The following is a 20,083-nucleotide window of genomic DNA, read 5'->3' as shown; positions in this document are numbered from 1 at the left end:
TCAGCCAAAAGTGTTCCCAGACCCCACTCTCTTAAGTCACTTCCCTTTGCTTCCGACAGTTGCCAGTCTTAAGATTCTATGTTCCTTCTGGCTTTTTCTCACAAACATAATTCACTTCTTGATGATATTATAACACGTCTTTATTCCCACGGTGATATTCAGCACCATTAGTCACAACAATAAAAGGGTCTCCTCATAACTGAGAAAGACAGAGAGATGAATAATTCAATAATGCTGAAGGCCATCAACATAATCAAAATTCCCTGTAACAGAAGAAGAAGAAAAAAAGAATCACGGTATTAGCACAATAATGGTTTTTCTGATGACAGTGAGGTAGCAATGCCCATTTAAGAAAATCTCTCCCACATGTCTCAAGTGTATCGGATGCTTAGGAAGTAAAATAGTGGAGGATCACGAGAGCATACAGCTGTTTCAGCACAGGACAGCACATTATTTTCTTAGAGAAAGTCATACAAAACAATCCACATTCTATATCATATGCAGAAATGTTCCATTTCATAAATATATACAATACAAAGAAATAATGTGAAAAAGTGGTCTGTTGAAGGAGAAAGAAAGGTTAAGAAATAGGGAAAAAAAATAGAAGCAGAAATAGAAAAGGAAAGAAAAAGAGGGTAAAAACCCTAAAGGCACAGACAAAAGAGGAACGTGTAGAAAAACACACACAGAAAAGAAGCATAGGCGAATAGTACCGTCTTCTGTTCTTTTTATCACTGCTAGAGACCATTTTCAAATGCTTTGTAGCTTGGCAACAGAGAGCATGAATAGGATACACACCTTGTTAGGAACCCAGAGGCTGGACATACAAGTGTTTTGCCGGTGAAAGTTTGTGAAGGTCATATGGTTAACATTCTGTTCTGCAACCGTATCTTTCTACATGTTTTGAGTATAGGTTAAAATATTGTTTATTTTAGAGCCACATGGTTTTTAATGGCCACATGATAAAATCTCATGGTAGAGTTGCCATAATTCATTTATTCTTTAGTGACAGGAAATAATTTATTTACTTTTCCTCCTCTTCTGTTGTGTTTATTCATTCTTTTTTTTTTTTTTTTTTTTTAGATTTTATTTATTTATTTGACAGAGAGAGAGATAGTGAGAGCAGGAACACAAGCAGGGAGAGTGGGAGAGGGAGAAGCTTTCCGCCGAGAAGGAGCCCCATGCGGGGCTCGATCCCAGGACCCTGGGATCATGACCTGAGCCGAAGGCAGACGCTTAATGACTGAGCCCCCAGGCGCCCCATGTTTGTTCATTCTTAATGCTCTGAATAATGCTGCAATAAGCATTCTTGTACACATGCCCTTATATGTAGGTGTTTAATTGCTATGGAGATAGCTACCTGGATATCTTTCATATAAATAAATGCCTCCTTCCTTTCTGAAACGGTAGTAACATTTCAGATTTCTGCCACCAATACACAGGAACATCCTTTCCACCATTTCCCAACCTGTGATAATTTTTATAACTTTTATTTTTGCCAATCTAATAAATGTATCTTAGTCCACTATTAATTTAATTGGCATTTCCCTGACTACTAGTGAATTCGAACATCACTCTGAGTATATTTGGCCACCACATTTGCATTTTTGTAAATTCCTTCCTCATAATCTTGTCCATTTTTTAAATTGTGTTCTTGACTTGTTAGTTATATTCATTCTTTGTATGTAAAAGCATTGAAACTGCTGTTATCTGCTTTAAAAATATTTTCCACTTCTTTTACCATGCCAGATTTTATATTTAAGTATATATGTATTTTACCCTTTTTTGATTTCCAGATCAACATGTATCACCCCAGTAAGTTCGCTTGTGTCCCTTCCCAGTCAATCTCCCTACCCCAGCCAGAGGCAACCACTGTTCTGATTACTAACACCATTTAATAACTTTGCCTGTTCATTTTTGTATCTGAATTTGTTTTTTCAGTATAATGGACTGAGATTCATCCATGCTGTTGCATGTATCAGTAGTCTGTTTTCTTTCTTGTTGCTAAGTAGTATTCTGTTGTTTGAATAACCAGTTTCTCTAGCCACTCTGTTGTTGATAGACATTTGGATTGTTTCTAGTTTTTAACTGTTATGAATAGGTTTTCTGTGAACATTCTTGTATATATTGCTAAGACATAAAATAGGCCTTGTTAATTTTGATAAAAACTACCAAATAGTTTTCCAATGTGGCTGAGCCATTTTACATTCCCACCAAAAATGTATAAGAATTCCATGTGCTTTACCTTCCTGCCAACATTTTCTTTTGCCAGTCCTTTTCATTAAAGTCATTCTGCTGTGCATACAAACATTGTGATTTTGAATTTGCATTCCTCTGGTAACTAATAATGTTGAGCACGTTTTTACATGCTTACCGGCTGTTGGCAGATCTTTTACTGTGAAGTACTTGTTCAAGTCCTACTCATTTTTTTTTTGGTCTTTTTATTATTAATATTCAGGTGTGCTTAATACATTCTGGATATGGGTCTTTAGTCAGATATATGCATTGAGGAGATTATCTCCCATTCTGTGCCTTGCCTTTTTTTTTTTTAACTTGAGATATAATTGACATATAACATTGTGTGTGTGCATTGTGTGCACAAGGCGTGCAGTGTGTTGATTTGAAGCATTTATATGTTGCAATATGATTACCATTGTGGCATTAGATAACACCTCTCTCATGTCACATAATTATCATTTCACTTTTTGTAATGGGAACAGTTTAAGATCTAATCTCTTTGCAACATTGAAGTATATAATACAGTATTGCTAACAATAAGCACAATGCTGTGCATTAGATCTCCAGAACTTTTTCATCTTCTAATTGGAAGTTTGTACTCTTTGGCAAACATCAGTCCAAATTCTCTGCCCCACAGCCCCTGGTAACCACCATTCCACTCTGTTTTTATGAATGTGGCTTTTTTAAGATTCCACATGTAAGTGATATTGTACAGTATTTGTTTTCCTCCATCAGTCAGACAGAGATCTCATTTAGCATAATATCTTCAAAGTCCTTTCACGTTGTTGCAAATGGTAGGATTTCCTTCTTTCTTGGCACTGAATAATATTCCATTGTAAATGTACCACATATACATCCATTGGTGGATGCTTAGCTTGTTTCCATGTTTTGGCTATTGTAAATGATGCTGCAATGAATATGAAGATGTTCATATCTTTTTGAGTTAGTGTTTTCTTTCTGATAAATACTCAGAAGTAGAATTGCTGGATTGTATAGTAGTTTTAACTTCTGAGGACCCTCCATGTTGTTTTCCATAGTGGTTGCACTTGCATTCCCACCACTAGTGCACAAGGGTTCCATTTCCTCCACAACCTCACCAACACTTGTTATTTCTTGTCTTTTTGATAATAACCTTCTAACAGATGTGAAGTGATATTTCACTGTGGTTGTGATTTGCATTTTCCTGATGGCTCATGATACTGAACATCTTTTCATGTACCTGTTAGCCATCTGTTATGTCTTCTTTAGAAAAATGTCTCTTCAGATCCTCTGCCCATTTTTTATTTTTATTTTTATTTTTTTGCTATTGAGTTGTACAAATTCTTTATATATTTTGCTTATTAGATATGTGATTTGTAAATTTTTTTCCTATCCCATAGGCTGCATTTTCATTTTATTGGTGGTTTCCTTTGTTGTGCAGAAGCTTTTTAGTTTGATGTAGCCCCACTTGTTTATTTTGCTTTTGTTGCTTTTGCTTTGGGTGTCAAATCCAAAAAATCATTGCCAGGATGGATATCAAGTAGTTTACTACCTGTGTTTTCTTCTAGGAGTTTTATGGTTTTAGGTCTTACATTCAAGTCCTTAATCTATTTTGAATTGATTTTTGTGTATGGTGTAAGATAGTAGTCTACTTTCATTTCTTTGTGTGTGGCTGTTTAATTTTCCTAATACCATTTATTGAAGAGACTGTCCTTTCCCTGTCATATATTCTTGGCTCCTTTGTTGTAAATTAATTGACCATATATGCATGGGCTTATTTCTGGGCTCTCTATTCATTCCACCGACCTGTGTGTCTATTTGTATACTCATACGATGCTGTTTTGATAGCTATAGCTTTGTAGTATAGTTTGAAATCAGGAAATGTGATGGCTTCAGCTTTGTTTTTCTTTCTTTCTCAAGATTGCTGTTGCTATTTGGGGTCTTTTGTGGTTCCATAAAATTTTAGGACTATTTTCTATTTCTAAGAAAAATGCCATTGGCGTTTTGATGGGGATTGCATTAAATCTGTATACTGCTTTGGGTAGTATGGACATTTTAACAATATTAATTCTTCCAATCCATGAACAGGGGATATCTTCCCATTTATTTGTGTCTTCAGTTTCTTTCGTCAATGTCTTAAAGTTTTCAGTGTACAGATCTTTCACCTCCTTGATTAAATTTATTCCTAAATACATTACCTTTTTTGATGTGATTGTTTTCATAATTTCTTTCTCATAGCTCTTTATTAGTGTATAGAAATGCAACTGAAACTGATTTTTGTATGTTGGTTTTTGTATCCTGCAATCTTATTGAATTTATTTTATTCTAATAGTTTTTTGGTGGAGTCTTTAGGGTTTTCTAAGTATATGTCCTCTGCAAACAGATATTTTTACTTCTGCCTTTCTGATTTGGATGCTTTTTCTTTGTTCTCTTCTCTTCCCTTCCCTTCTATTTTTCTTTCTTTCTTCCCCCAGTTGCTCTGGCCAGGACTTCTTGTACTTTGTTGAATAGAAATTACGAGACTAGGCATCTTTGTCTTGTTCCTGATTTTAGAGGAAAAGTTTTGGTTTTTCACTGTTTAGTATCATGTTAGCTGTGGGCTTGTCATATATGGCCTTTATTATGTTGAGGTATGCTCCTTTATCTCAGTGTGTTGAGAATTTAAATTTTTTCATGTTGAATTTTGTTAGATTCTTTTTCTGCATCGATTGAGATGGTCATATGATTTTCATCCTTCATTGTGTTAATGTGGTATATCACATTTATTGATTTGTGTATGTTGAACCATCCTTGCATCCCTGGAATAAATACCACTTGATAATAGTGTAGGAGACTTTTAATATACTATTGAATTCAGTTTGCTAACAATGTATTGAGAATTTTTGCATATATGTTCATCAGGGATATTGACTTGAAATTTCTTTTCTTGTAGCATAGTTGTCTGGTTTTGGTGTGGGTAATCCTGGGCTTGTAAAATGAATTTGGATCCTTCTTTTCTATTTTTTTGAAGAGCTTAAGGATTGGTGTTAATTCTTCTTTAAATTTCTAGTAGAATTCACCAGTGAAGCCATCTGGTCTGGACTTTCCTCTTTTGGGAGGTTTTTGATTACCTATCCAGTATTCTTACTAGTAATTACTGTGTTCAGGACTAATTTGCCAATACCAATTGTTTTCAGGTTTGTTAGTCTGATATCTTTACTTCAACTTAACTTTTAAAGAACATTTTCACTGAACACTGAATTCTGGATTAGCAGTATTTTATTTCGGCAGTTTAAAATGTCATTCCAGTGTTTTCTGGCCTCTGCCAGGCCTCCAAATGAAAAGTCAGTTGGAAGTTTACCTTTGTTCCTTTGAATGTAATGTATTCACCTCTGTCCCCACCCCCAGCTTCTTTTTAGGTTTTGCTCTTTATACATTATTTTCCCTCAGAAATTTAAGTATCATGTGCTTTATGTACTTTTCCTTGTATTTTCCTGTTTGTGGTTCATGTCTTGTCTTTGATTCCTTTACAAAATCATCAGCCATTCTCTCTGTGAGCATTGTTCTGTGCTGCATTTTCATTTTCTCTCTTGTGGTTCTTCAGTTGTATATAGGGCACCTTTTTTTCTGTTCCGCTCCATATGTCCCTTATGTTTGTTCTTTCTAATATTTTATATCACTTTCTTCTCTTCGGGCATTAGTCTTCATATTTTATACTGATTCTCTTCCTTTGCCCTTCTGAAGTGTCTAATAATGCTGTTCGCCCCATCTACTGAGTGCTTAGTTGCGGTTCTATAAATTCCAATGACTTCTTTCTAATGGGTTTCAGTGTCCCATAATATTCTCCAACTCATTCTCTTCTCTCTTGGATATAACAGCCATGTTTATTGTCAAGTTTGTATCTGATGACCCTACCATCTGTGTCACCACTGAGGTGGTTTCAATCATTGATTATTTTTTTTTAAAGATTTATTTATCTTAGAGAGTGAGAGAGAGAGAGTGGGGGAAAGGGCTGAGAGAGAGGGAGAGAGAGAATCCTAAAGCAGACTCCCCTGAGCACAGAGCCTGACCTGGGCCTCGATCCCAGGATCCTGAGATCATGACTTGAGCCAAAATCAAGAGTCAGACACTTAACCAACTGAGCTACCCAGATGCCCTGATTATTTTGTTTTTATTTTTTAGATGTTCAGTCCTATCTTCTGGTATGACTAATTTGCTTTGTTTTGTTTTGCACTTAATAACAAATGTAGTATGCAAAAAATGGTAGAAATTCTAAATTATGTTATCTTCTTCTAGGGATGAATTAATTTTCTTCCATCAGACAGATTAGGAGAAGGTTACCATGATCAAAATAATTCAAGGACAAATTTCAGTTTTGTGAGGCTGGTCTGTTTCCTTTGTCCTTAATTCTAGGGTGTAGTCTTTCTTCAGAAGTGAAATTTTGGGGTGTTTACCAGACTCCACTACTCCTCTTGGTGGACTCTGAACAATGTGTGTGTGTCTGCAGTACTGCATGACTGCCGAAATCTCTTCTTGGCCTTTTAGCCTCTTAGCTTCTTATCAACTTGGCTCCTGAGCTTTGCATCCTACACATCTTAGGTGTCAGGAAATAACTTGTGGAGAAAAGTGATGGAGAATTTTGGGTTTAGTTCATTCAACGTGTACAAATCTCACAGGATCCTTGTACTTTAAATCCTGGCTGCCATGGTTTCTTTCATGTATATTCAAACATTTGGAAGTTTTTTGTTATTTTAATAAGCTCTTAATAAAAGTGGTTTTCACTAGAGAGATGCTCTGATATAAATTACTCTGTCATAACCAGAAAAAAAGGATTTGTATACTTTACTAGTATTTTCAGTAAACCAATCATTGGCTGTTTTGATCCTTTCTGATGTGTGCATGATTTTTGTTTTGTTTTGTTTTTACTAATTTCTTCTCTTGTCATTATATATTAATTCCTTTCTTCTTCTTTCTTTGGACTAATTTTCTCTCCTTTAATCCCTGAGATTAATATTTGGGCCATTATTTTTCAAAGTTTCATATTTTATAGTGTCTACATTTCCAAGCTATGAATTGCCTTAAAAGTATTGCTTTACCTTCGCCCTCAAGTTTTTGAGCTTTCATTTCAGAACATCTTTGGATTCATATTATGATTTCTTTCCTGATCCAATAATTACTTTGAAACCTACTGCTTAATATCCAACCACACAGGTTAAAATTATTTTTATCATTGCTTATGGTTTTATTGCATAGGTCATACACTAGGACTTCAACCTTTGGTATTAATCTGGAATTGTCATATTTACCAATATATAGTCATCTTTTGTTGGTATGTGTTACAAAATTGTGTATTCTTTGTTGTTGGATATAATAGACTAAATATATCTATTAGTTCTAGTTTTTTACTTTTGATGATACCATTAGGTGTTAAAACATATCAAAGTCTAAAAGTTCTTCAAACCTTCATGCTCTTCTCAGAGAAAACTCAGGTCCTTAGCAAACACAACTAACAAAAACACCATTTGCTCCCTTCTCTACTTATATGTTAATGCTGACTGGTATTTTAAATACTTTATTTTTAATCTCAATATATATTATTATTACTGCATTACACAAGCAGTATTCACTTGTATTTGTCCACACGTTTATCACATTCTTTGTTCTTCATTCCTTCTTGCATCTCATTGTGCTATCGTTTTCTTTCTATTTGGAGTTCATTCTTTATTCCTTTAATTCTGGTCTGCAGGAGGCAAGCTCAATTTTTGTATCTCTAAAAATTCTTCATTTCACTTCATTCTTGTAAGATGTTTTTCTTCTCCTTTTTCTGTTTCAAGTTTTTATTTAAATTCTAGTTAGTTAACATATAGTGTAATATTGGTTTCAGTAGTAGAATTCAGTGATTCGTCACTTACATATAACACCCAGTGCTCATCACAAGTGCCCTCCTTAATGCCCATCACACACCTAGCTCATCCCCTGCCCACCTCCTTCCAGCAACCATCAGTTTTTTCTCTATAGTTAGGAGTCTCTTTCCTAGATTGACTCTCTCTTTATTTACCCCCCTTTCCTAGATTGACTCTCTCTTTATTTACCCCCCTTTGTTCATCTGTTTTGTTTCTTACACTCCACATATGAGTGAAATCATATGGTATTTGTCTTTCTTTGACTTATTTCACTTAGCATAGTACACTCTAGCTTCAGCCACGTCATTGCAAATGACAAGATTTCATTCTTTTTTATGGTTGAGTAATATTCCATTGTGTATGTATGTATGTTTGTATGTATCTGTATCACAGTAATGGGTAGTGAGTGATAGGTTATTGGTTGGCAGTTATTTTTTTCAGAATACTGAAGATATTGTTCAGTCTTTTGGCTTTTATTGTTGCTTTTGAGAAGTTAGATATCAGTCCAGTTCCTTCTACTTTTTCTTTTTGGTAATTTTCATAGTTTTTAGTTTTTGTTTTAGTTAAGATTACTGAGAATTGATAATGAAACAAAACCATGATTTGAAAAATAACTGTACTTTGACTCAGCAAATTGATAAAGTATCAAAGCATGATATGCAAGACCGAATATCTAAGTTCAAGATTTTAACATAAGATGTCTCAGAGCTTTATGTTCAAAATAGGGCCACAGAGAGATGTTTTAATCGTAATTCCATGTGAATTCATGTTTTCCAAAAGTTAGACCATTGGCTGTCTCTGCAACTCGTCTAGTTTGCAAATCTAACCAGTTCCTTTCCAGACTGCTGTTACTCTCCCCTAAAATTACCTTATGACTCCTCCAGCTGATGAAATCCTATAAATGCCCTTTTCTGTTTCCCCCTATTGTGTCTGAGACCCATGCTCTCCCTTGATTAGCAAATTTAATAAATTCAGCTTTTAACCGTCATTGATTTTCCCGGTGGTCTTTGAAGGTGCTAGACAGTCACAGAGGCCCCAGAGAGGTCTTGTCAGACCCCTCACTATTACGGTTCTGGTCCTTTGACTCACTTAGTGGCTATTCCACTGGCTGTCTGAGAGCAACCCTGCCCAGGGTTTGCACATCTATGTTGATGAGGTGATCTAGCACTTTTTATTGGGTAGGGTTTATTTTATTTGTCCTGGGAGTCAGGTTTCCCACGACTTTTTCATTATCCCTTCACATCTGTTCTTGTTTTCTTTTCCCTTGGTGGGGTGGGGGTGAAGAAAAAGATGGTCTGCCAAAGCTTTGCCACTAACCATCCTGTCTGTCTATCTGCCTTTTATCTATATTTTTGTGTATCTATAAGAATAAATCCTAGGAAAAGAGTTATGTCTTGTTAGCCAGCCACCAGGACTAATAAGTAACATGTCTCTTTGACCAATATCCTTTCTAGGACCAATTATCTTGGATTACTCATTAAAATCTTTTAAGAACCTTCTCTAGTCTTATCTATATGTAGGAAATTGGCTGTAGGAGAGACTCTTCTTCACATATTCCACCTGTCGGAGGCTGCTGATTTCTTGAGTCAGCAGGCAGGGGTGGATTTTCCAAGGCCTTCACTATCCCTATTTTCTTCTTACTTCCTGGTAATCATTGACTAAATTCTCAGAAATTAATTCTGTATTATATCTCAGTGAATGATTTGACTTTCATTCTGATAACTCTGATTATATAATAAATTTGTCAGTTTTTTCCACTAACAGATGTGGACTACTTTTCCTTGCCAGCCATCTAATTAATCATTCTTTGTGACCTTAGGCAGGTGACTGGTTATTTTGGAAATATCATCAGGGAAAGAGTACACTTGAGCCTTGTTGGATAAGATCTTACTAAAATCACCACCACCACCACCACCACTACCGCACTTATTATAGACGTTAAGCTATAATCCTCTAGAAACTTTACAAAAGCAAATGGTCTAAAAGATAGGACAGCTAATACACAGGTGGCCCAAGCTCCTCAGAATTAGGGACTAGACTGCTTCCACTCAAGGTGACTGGAACAAAACTACCCTCCCTCAAAATGACTGATGCCATTGATGGTGATGGGCTTATACTCTTGGCTATTTTATCTCCTGTATGCTAATTCAAGGTTCTAGATTATTGGTAGACAACTCTACTAACACAGCACTACCAAGACAGCCTTTTTTGAAAATCAGTATTGTCATGTTCCTTCATTCACTCATGCTGACAATAAGGGACAAACCCCTGAAACTGATCCAAGAAGGAATAGGAAATCTAAATAAACTGATAACAGGTAATTTAAGAAAACTTCTCACAAAAAAAAAAAAGCCCAGACCTAGGAGACTTTACCAGTGAAGTCTTCCAGATGTTTATGGAAAATTCAACATAATTTTTTTCAAAATTTACCAGAAAGTATAAACGGAAGCAGTATTTTCCAACTCATTCTATAATGCCAATATTAACCAGACACAAAAACCAAAGACATCACAAGAAAAGATGAGTATAGGCCAAGATCCCTTATAAATAAAGATGTAAAAATCTTTAACAAAGTACCAGAAAATTGAATCCAACAACATTTAAAAAGAATTATACAGCATGACTGAATGGGATTATCCCAGGATAAATTTATTTTTATTTAAGATAAAAAAGTGATGGGTATTAAGGAGGGCACGTATTGCATGGAGCACTGGGCATTATATGCAAACAATGAATCATGGAACATTACATCAAAAACTAATGATGTATGGTGATTAACATAACATAATAAAATTAAGAAAAACTAATGATGTACTGTATGGTGATTAACATAACATAATAAAAAAAAAGATAAAAAAGTCAATCACTGCAATGCACCATAACAATAGAATAAAGGACAAAAACCACATGATCATCTCAGTTGATACAGAAAAAGCATTTCACTAAATTCAACACACATGGTAAATATGTTCAGCAAACTAGGAAGAGAAGAAACTTTTTCAACTTGATCAAATCCATCTAAAAAACCCTCAGCCGACATCATACTTAATGGTGAAAGACAAGATGTTTTCCTTCTAAGTACAGGAAAAAGATGAGGAAAGATATCTACTCTTGCAACTGTGATATTTTACTTCTGTGAAGACTACCTTTTCCTTAGGTGACTGATTACTTTCCAGCTTTCTTGACAAATTTTGATGGGTCTTGTTGACTAATTTTTCTCTCCATGTAGATTTACATCTTTTCCATTCCCTTAAACTAATAATAGTGGTATTTTGGAAAGAGCAGAAATAAATGCCTGTTTTCAATATATACCATGTTTTATCAGAAGTCCAGTCTGAGTATTAAAGCCAAAACCAAAACCATAAAAATATTCCACTTAAGATTCTAATATATATCTGGGACTATGAATCACTACCGTACTGCTATACCTGCATTTTTCTTCCTATATCACTCTACCTTTTATATTATACTCATTGGTATATATGCTTTATCTTCTCTACTCATCTGTGAATTCCTCAAGTTGGGGGTTATAATGTGTTTATTTTCTATTCCACAATGCCTGGTGTAACCTATCAGATATTATGATTTCTATAAATGTTTGTAAATAAAAGAAAATACATGTGTCCACACATTATTTGGATTTTGCTGATTAGATGCTAATCAATCTTTATGATTACACCCATTACTCCTAGCCATAAAAATGCAGTATACTTACAATGAATAGGGTAGCAATGGCCTGACACTGACTAATTGTTTCAGCATAGCCACAAAAGAAGTGTTGATCTAGAATGAGGCCCAATGTGAGGAGAATGATTCCAGCTATTGCTGCCAGGGCACTAAGAGAATTCATTATTCGGCTTAACTTCACCTGAAAGAGATGAAGACCATAACACTGAGTCTACAGACAAAAAATAGTGGTGGGGGAGACTGGAGGGAGAGTTTTAGTCACAGCATTGCAATGCCACAAAGCAGCTGTATGATCATATATGAGACACTTCATCCCTTTGGGCTTCAGGCACTCAGCCAGAGAATGAGGGAATCCAGTGAACTTTTAATAACCCTTCTATCCCCCACAGTCTGTACCTAATAAGTTAACTCCCATTTAGTTGGGGGGACAGGTGCACACTGGACAAAAGGGGTACTTAGGCATAGCCACATTGCCCTGCACTTTGATGCTCTGGTAAAAATCATGACCTACTTGCATTTTTGTTTTATGGCTCTTTTTAACTAAACATTGTATTTCTTTGCAATTTTTATTCCTTCCTAAAACTTCAAACCTACAGGAGAAGTCCTGTGTTGGAAATAATTTATTGGCTTGTTAATTAATATCTCACATTTTTGATTCTTTGAGAAAAGTAAAAATATTATACTTAAATTTATCTGTAAGTTAGACTTTTGCATTCATTAACACTGTATTACTTATTTTGAACTTCTGCTTATAAGGTTTTATGTTATTTTATTTATTTATTTTTTAATTAGGTTGTCTTCACAGTGTGCCTATCATGTGAGTCAAACTAGTGCCTTTCAAAGTGTCTGGCATGACAGAAAGAATGAATGAATGAGTTACTGGAATGCTGAGACCCATTTTACCATTTTGTTTAGGAACTTGGCTTTTATTCTATGCCTCAGTGTTTTCATATATAAAATAAGAAACTGGATGACCTAGAAAACTCTTTTGGCACTACTGTTTTATGATTCTATGGACAAAAGACCAGTGACATTGGTTGGTATCAGTACTTGACAGTTTGTGGAATTATAGTGGGTTAATGATTTTCCAAATTCACTTTCAAGGTTAAAATCATTATTTCAAAGTTATAAATTTTTAGTGACGGGGAAAATGTAACTCACCAGAGTTTCTGTGGTTTTTCTTTCCAATGCAACTAGGAAGGCTCCAGAATTAATGAACTATTAAAAAGAATAAATATTTTAGTGATGGGCTTGCTTAACTGATGTTAAAGAGTTCTCAGAGAATAGACTTCTATGTGTTTCGTTCACATGTCTTCCTTCCTAATTCACACGATCCTCAGAGCAGTGGGCAGGGTGAGATGCCTGATAAGATTGTCCACACATGAGTAGTGGACAAAATACTGAACTAGAAATTAGCTTTAGCCTTAACTATCTATTTGAACATGAGTTTTTTGTTTTTTTTTTCTTTTAGCTTCACTGGGCTTTAGTTTTCTCATCTACCTTCCTTTTATAGCTATTGTGGACTGAGCTTTGATATCATGCCACACTGGTGTCAAATCAGTTCACAACCAATAAAATCAGATTCTGTCATTCTTATCAGACACATCCTTCATACCCATTTGCAATCCAGCATGTTCTGCCAGCTAATATGCTGGGAATTCTGAAAAAAAATCCCAAGAATTTTCATGGAGGTGAGTCATATGTGGTAGCATCATCTGGTAGAAACTCCAGATCGGACTACAGCACATGCGTTTTTAAGTTTCCAGTCCCACTGCCTTGTATTTCTTCAGCCTTATCTCTTCACCCTCACTCTTACAGGATAGAAAGTGTTCTCCCATACCTTGAGCCTTTTGTTCATGGTTCTCCCTTGGCATGCAGCAAGATATCCCTAGCCCTTATGCCCAACCATTCCCCACTCTCTACCATTCCTTCCACCCTTCCTCTCTAGGTGCTCTCATCCTGATTAACCACCCATCCTTTAAAACTCAGCCAAGCTGGAGTGTCTCTGGGCATCTTCCCCTCCTTTTTGTAGGTACCTTTCCTATAGAGGCAGTTCCTATGTCTGTCACCACTCATCACACCATATGGTGATGATCTGACTCTCTATTTGAGAGACCTTGAGACCAAGAACTGCCTTTTTCCTGAATTCCCACACACCATCCATTCTCTGGCACTAAACTAGGTGCTAAAATAATGTTTATTGAATGTAATTATGTAAATGCCTCTGTGTAGCTCAAAGGTACATCTAAGAAGCTTTCCCTGTTTCTTTACTTTTCTAAGGAGTAAACTGATCTTTCATCTCTCCTTACACAAGCACTGTGATATCATTTATCACATTACCTTGAAATGACCTCTTTACATGTTTCTTTCTTGCTAAACTGAGAGCCCTTTGAAGGAAGGGCTCATGTATTATTATTTTTGTTTATTTTTTCCCCAGTTTTATTGAGATGTAATTAACATACAGTACTGTATAAGTTTAGGGCATATGCATAATGATTTGACTTATATATATTGTGAAATGATTATAATAATTTTACTTCACGTTAATTATTTCATATAGATACAACCCCCCACCAAAAAAAAGGAAAAAGAAAAAGAGGAGAAAAATAATATTTTTCTTTGTGATGAGACTCTCTTAAAAAATTTCATGTATATCATACAACAGTGTTAATTGAAATCATCCTGTTATACGTTGTATCCCTAGTACTTATTTATCTTATTACTGGAAGCTTGTACCTTTTGACCACCACCCTCCATCCCCTCTCTCCTCACTCTCTGCCCCTGGTAACCTTAAATCTGAGCTCTTTATCTATGAATTTTTTTAAGTTCTAAATATCAGTGAGATCATGCAGTATTTGTCTTTCCCTGTCTGACTTATTTCACTTAACATAATGCCCTTAAGGTCTAACCATGTTGTTGCAAGTGGCAGGATTTCCTTGTTTTTTTATGGCCTGTATATATATATATACACACTTCTTTATCATCCATTCATCTGTTGATGGACACTTAGCTTGTTTACATGTCTTGACTTCTGTGACTAATGCTATGGACGTGGAGCTGCAGATGTATCTGTGACATAGGGTTTTCATTTCCTTTGGATATATTCCCAGAAGTGGAATTGCTAGATCATATATGGTCATTTTATTTTTAATTTTTTGAGGAAACTTCATACTGTCTTTCATAGTGAGGGTCCATATATTATTAACCTTTCGATCCTCATTGCCTTCCACTATGTATCTGGCTTATAATAGATAGCAACTCATTTTGAATGAATGAATGGACAAATGACATCAAGACCCAAGGACATATTCCCAAAGGAACTTCAGGACCCAAAGATGGAACGTCAGCAACTCTGATGAATTAATGGGGAAATGATTTCAATAAAGTTGATTTTTATTTTATCTTTACAAAGCATATCCTACAACTGAATGCAGCTCATTTTGTAATTAAGAATTCCCTAGTATCCCTGTTGTCATGGCTTCAAATTGAACTCAATTGACTATACTCACCAAAACTGAGCTCCAGAATGGATATCCTGAAACAAATATAAAGGGGAACCGTGGGTATGGATTTTCAAGGGTGAAAAGGAAAACAACTCCAAAAGAAAAGTTCATCACTCCAAACAGGATCTGCATAGCCTATAAATAGAGTAAAAAGTCATGGTAAGGAAAAAGCAAAATGGTAGGTTTCCTTTCCAAAAATATACATGATCTTCTTTTGGTTAAAAGGATTTGGTGATTACCTTCTTTTATAAATAGGGGAAGGATGGTAGAAACCCCTTATGATGCTCCCAGGTGTTTTCTTGATCCCTTTAACTGATATTTGGTAACAGGTAAAATGATCTAAATCAGTGCTCTGGAAAATGTAGCCCATGGATTGGCAACATTAGGATCACCTGAGAATTAGAGATGCAGACTCTCAGGCCCTATATCCTATATCCTATACTTACTGAATAGAATCTCCAGGTTAGACCATGTCAAACTCTCCAAGCAGCGGGGAAATGAAAATCAAAACCACAAAGTGATAGGACCTCACATCTGTTAAAATGGCTAACATCAAAAAGACAAGATAGCAGATGCTGGTGAGGATGTGGTGCACTGTTGGTAGGGATGTATCACTATGGAAAACAGTATGGAGATTCCTCAAAAAATTAAAAATAGAACAAATAATGAAAAAAAAGTAAAGCAGTGGTTTGACGATTGCTAGGGAAGATTGGTGAGAATGACGTAAAGAATGGAAGGTGTACCATGTGTGAGTGTTTGTTCTCTGCCCTCTTACTCTCCATCTACCTTCTCTGAGTCCTTTCTTTCACTCCCATAGCAACTATGACCTTTAAGTAGGTGAATTGTGAAGGATATCCTTTTCCTCAAGTCCAAGTCCATTTGAGTAAGTTCAACTCAATAGCCACTATCCATTCATCTAAACTATTAAAATTGTTTTCTAACTGGCTTTTCTGCACCAGCTTCCTTTTTCTCTATTCTAGTGTTATATCAGTGCTGAAGTAAGATCGCAAAACAGAACCAATCTGGTTACTCTTCTCAATTTGTTTGAAACAAAGCTCCCAAATCTGGTGGTCATCAAATTCAGAGAAGTGTTTACAAAATACAGATTTCAACCCCCGCCCCCACTCCCTCAAAATTGATATTCGGTAGTTCTGGAACAAGGCCTGGGGACTTGGTATACACATTTTATAAAGCTCCTTAGGTGATTTGTTGATTTCACAGATTGGAAACTACTTGTCAATATTGTAAAGTCTAAGTAGGGATGGGTATAAGATTCTTGGCAATTAGGTCTCCAAATTACCTTCCTGGTTGTTTCCTTTTCTCCCCAAAATATTATTTTTCACATTTTAAAAAAATGTTGGTAAAATATCTATAACAAAATTTACGGTACATACTTACCATTTTATTTAAATTAATAGGCTTTATTTTTATTTTTTATTTTTTTAAAGATTTTATTTATTTATTTGACAGAGAGAGCACAAGCAGGGGGAGCTGCAGAGGGAGAGGGAGAAGCAGGCTCCCCACTAAGCAGGGAGCACGATGTGGGGCTGGATCCCAGGACGCTGGGATCATGACCTGAGCTGAAGGCCGGGGCTTAACCAACTGAGCCACTCAGGCGTGCCTAGGCTTTATTTTTTAAAAACAGTTTTAGGTTCACAGCAAAATTGAGTGAAAAGTACAAAGTTCCCATCTATTTCCTGTTTCCCTCCCCTATTGCTTCCCCCACTACCAATATCCCATATCAATGTGGTATATTTGTTACAATTGAACCGACACTGACACATCATTGTCAGCCAGAATCCATAGTTTACATTAGGCTTCGCTGTTGCTGTTGTACATTCTGTGGGTTTTGACAAATGTGTAATGACATGTATCCACGATTATAGTATTGTGCAGAATAGTTTTCCTGCTCTAAATATCCTCTGTCCTCTACCTATTCATCCCTCCCTCTCTGCTCCATCCCTTGGCAACCACTGATCTTTTTGTCTCCATTTTTTGGCTTTTCCAGAATGTCACATAGTTGGAATGATATAGTTTGTTGTCTTTACGGGCTGGCTTCTTTCATTTAGAAATGCATATTTTAGTTTCCTTCATGTATCTTCATGGCATGATGGCTTATTTATTTTGAGCACTGAATAACATTCCCTTGTATGGACGTACTGCAGTGTATTTATCCATCCTGATTTTTCTTATTTCTTTTTTTTTGTTTGTCTTTTAATCCCCTTAAATATTTCGAGTCTAATGTGCTTCCTCCCAGCTCTTTCGTCATTCCCAAACTATGCTACCATGAGTTCTTTGTTCATGGTGCTTTCTCTATCTAGAATATTCTGCTCTCCTCCTCCCCTTTCATATCTACTTATTAAAATTCCATCACTTCTTTAGTGTTCAGACTAAATGCCAAAATTGCCATAACGTTGTCCCATTGCTTTTAGATAGAAGTAACCGTTCCCTCTCTGGGTTCCCCTGCCTCTCACCCCCAACCATTTATGGCTCTTATTAGATGCTACTGTGAAACATGGTATTTAATATTGTTATTTTTTTCTTTCTAAATTGTGTATTCTCTCCTCAATGAGAGAAACTAGGTTGTATTTATTTCTGTAACCCCCATAGTGTCTAGCATAGTTTTTTGCACATAGTTCAATCCATATTTGTTAAAGTAATTTGAACGCTTTGGCAGAAGTTTCAGTACCATTGTATTTGAATAGATGCTAAAGCAGTTTAGACTGACGGCCCTTTTCTGCATGTCAGTGGGCCATTTTTCTCTACTTTGTTTTTTTTTCCTGGGAAAAAAAAGTCAATTTCTTTCTATTTTCCACTCTGGAAGGCTTGGGGTTGAAATGACAAATATTTTATAAGATATAGACACTATCACAGCCTTAAACATACTGAATCACATTTTCTGAAAGGAGATTGGTAAATAAAAAATAATTAATAGTCATGAAATGGATAAGTGGGTGGAGAGATGAGCATTTACAGTATTAAGGGGATTTTCTGCAAAAGCCCCACATATAAAAATACCATTTAATATTGTGAAACTGAATTCTGAGTCTTGATTGGGAAAATGTAAAACTGTCGAACTCAGTAACCCAGGATATAAAATCTGATCTATTGACGTCTACCTGATTTTCTCTTTCTTTTCTCTGAACTTAACTATGAAAAAACTGCTAGGTAGTGAGTTTGGAGATTTTTACTTTAACTGCAATCTTCAAGAGCCCAGGGATTTTGGCTTATTCATTTTATATCTTCCTCTCCATAGAACCTTTTACATAATTGGTTTAGAAATGTGACATATACTTCCTGAACTGGATGGAAATAAAAGTTGGAATTAGCTCCTACCTTGAAACATTGTGCCACCAGACATTTCTTTCCCTCTTCTTCTCCCCCACCCCCTATCTTAGTTCAGCTTCTATTGCAAAGTTATAGAATCTGTAACATCCTGCTGGGGGTGGTTGATTAAGCCCATGGTTCATAGACTGGGTGGCTTATAAAAAACAGGAATTTATTTCTCATGATTCTGTAGGCTGAAAGTTTGAGATCAGGGTGCCAGCATGGTTGGGTTCTGGTGTAGACCCCTTCTGGGTTGCAGACCGCCCACTTCTCTTTTGTAACTTCACATGGTGGAAAGAGAGCTAGCTACCTCTCTGACCTCTTCTTATAAGGGCACTAATCCCATTCATGAGGGCTTTACCATCATGAAGTAATTACTCCCAAAAAGCCCCACCTCCAAACACCATTACACTGGAATTATGGTTTCAACTATGAACTGTGGGGAGCACAAACCGTCCGTAACACACCCTCAGTAGAGTATACATTGGGGCAAATCTGACTTACCCCTAAGATTTTCATTTTTGTAGCAAGTAATTTTGGAAAAGGGCCGCTTGTATCATAGGTTGTGGCTGTAAGGTCTGCTGACTGCAAGTCAGGAACAGTGATATCTGGGGGAAATACCAGAAACACAGGATTGTGTGCAGCGTTTGAATCCATGATGGTGCAGTTGGTATTTTGAAATGAAAAAATGTTCTTGATGGTACTTAAGTCTAGACCATGTTCTTCTTCTGTACCAAGGCTGCCTGGAGCACTGGCATTGTTGTGCTTTGTCTTGGAATTATAGAACCATAGAGTCACAGAGTCATGGAATCTCAGGATTGGTCGAGATCTCAAGGTTAGTGAATAAAATACCCAGGACTGGAGGTCAGAGGACCTGCCCAGTAGTCCTAGTTCAGTCAGGAACTCACTGTGACCTTGGGCAAGTCACATCCCCTCTCTTGGTTTCAGATTCCATATATGTACATTGATCAGGCTGGGCTAGATGATCTGTGAAGACATTTTAGTTCCGAAATAAATGAGTATTGCGAATACTTATTCTAGTTCTCTGTCTTCAGGAGGTAGGGGACAAAAGCTCTCAGGCCCTCAGAATTAATTAATAATCCACTTCTTAAAGTAGACATAGTGTCTGTTTAGCCTATCACTTTTGTTTTTGCCACCTGATTTTATTAACTTTAGCTGTGAACAAACCACCTCAAAACTTAGTGGCTTCAAACAACCAGCATTTGATTTTGCTCAGAATTCTGTGGGTCATGTGGGTGGTTCTACCGGTCTGGTCAAGCCCAGCTCTTGTGTGCCAGGTTTTCTCTGCATCTGTGGTCAGTTGGTGGAGTGGCCAAAGCTAGATGATTTAGCATAACCTCAGTCACATATCTGGCAGTTGGTAGGCTCTTGGTTCTTCTCTAACTCACGAATGTTTTTTAAACTTCTGCTGAATCATGTATGCTAATCTCTCATTGACCTACGCAA

The 20,083-nt window shown here is 36.2% G+C and overlaps 1 protein-coding gene across 1 annotated transcript; it reads right to left on the bottom strand.

Moving 5' to 3' along the window:
* Positions 1–167: 167 nt before the first annotated feature.
* On the bottom strand, positions 168–19,336 carry MS4A5 (membrane spanning 4-domains A5). Its single transcript, XM_032414800.1, has 5 exons — positions 19,121–19,336; positions 15,296–15,424; positions 12,948–13,004; positions 11,815–11,967; positions 168–263 (listed from the first exon to the last, which is right to left on the bottom strand). Exons 1-5 carry the CDS (start codon positions 19,271–19,273, stop codon positions 168–170), a joined length of 588 nt encoding a protein of 195 aa, XP_032270691.1. The 5' UTR covers positions 19,274–19,336.
* Between the last annotated feature and the right edge of the window lie 747 nt (positions 19,337–20,083).

Source organism: Phoca vitulina, unplaced genomic scaffold (assembly GCF_004348235.1).
Source record: "Phoca vitulina isolate PV1807 unplaced genomic scaffold, GSC_HSeal_1.0 scaffold16, whole genome shotgun sequence".
NCBI lineage: Eukaryota > Metazoa > Chordata > Mammalia > Carnivora > Phocidae > Phoca > Phoca vitulina.
The sequence above is the reverse complement of the archived record's forward strand: the minus strand, read 5'-3'. Positions and strand labels throughout refer to the sequence as shown.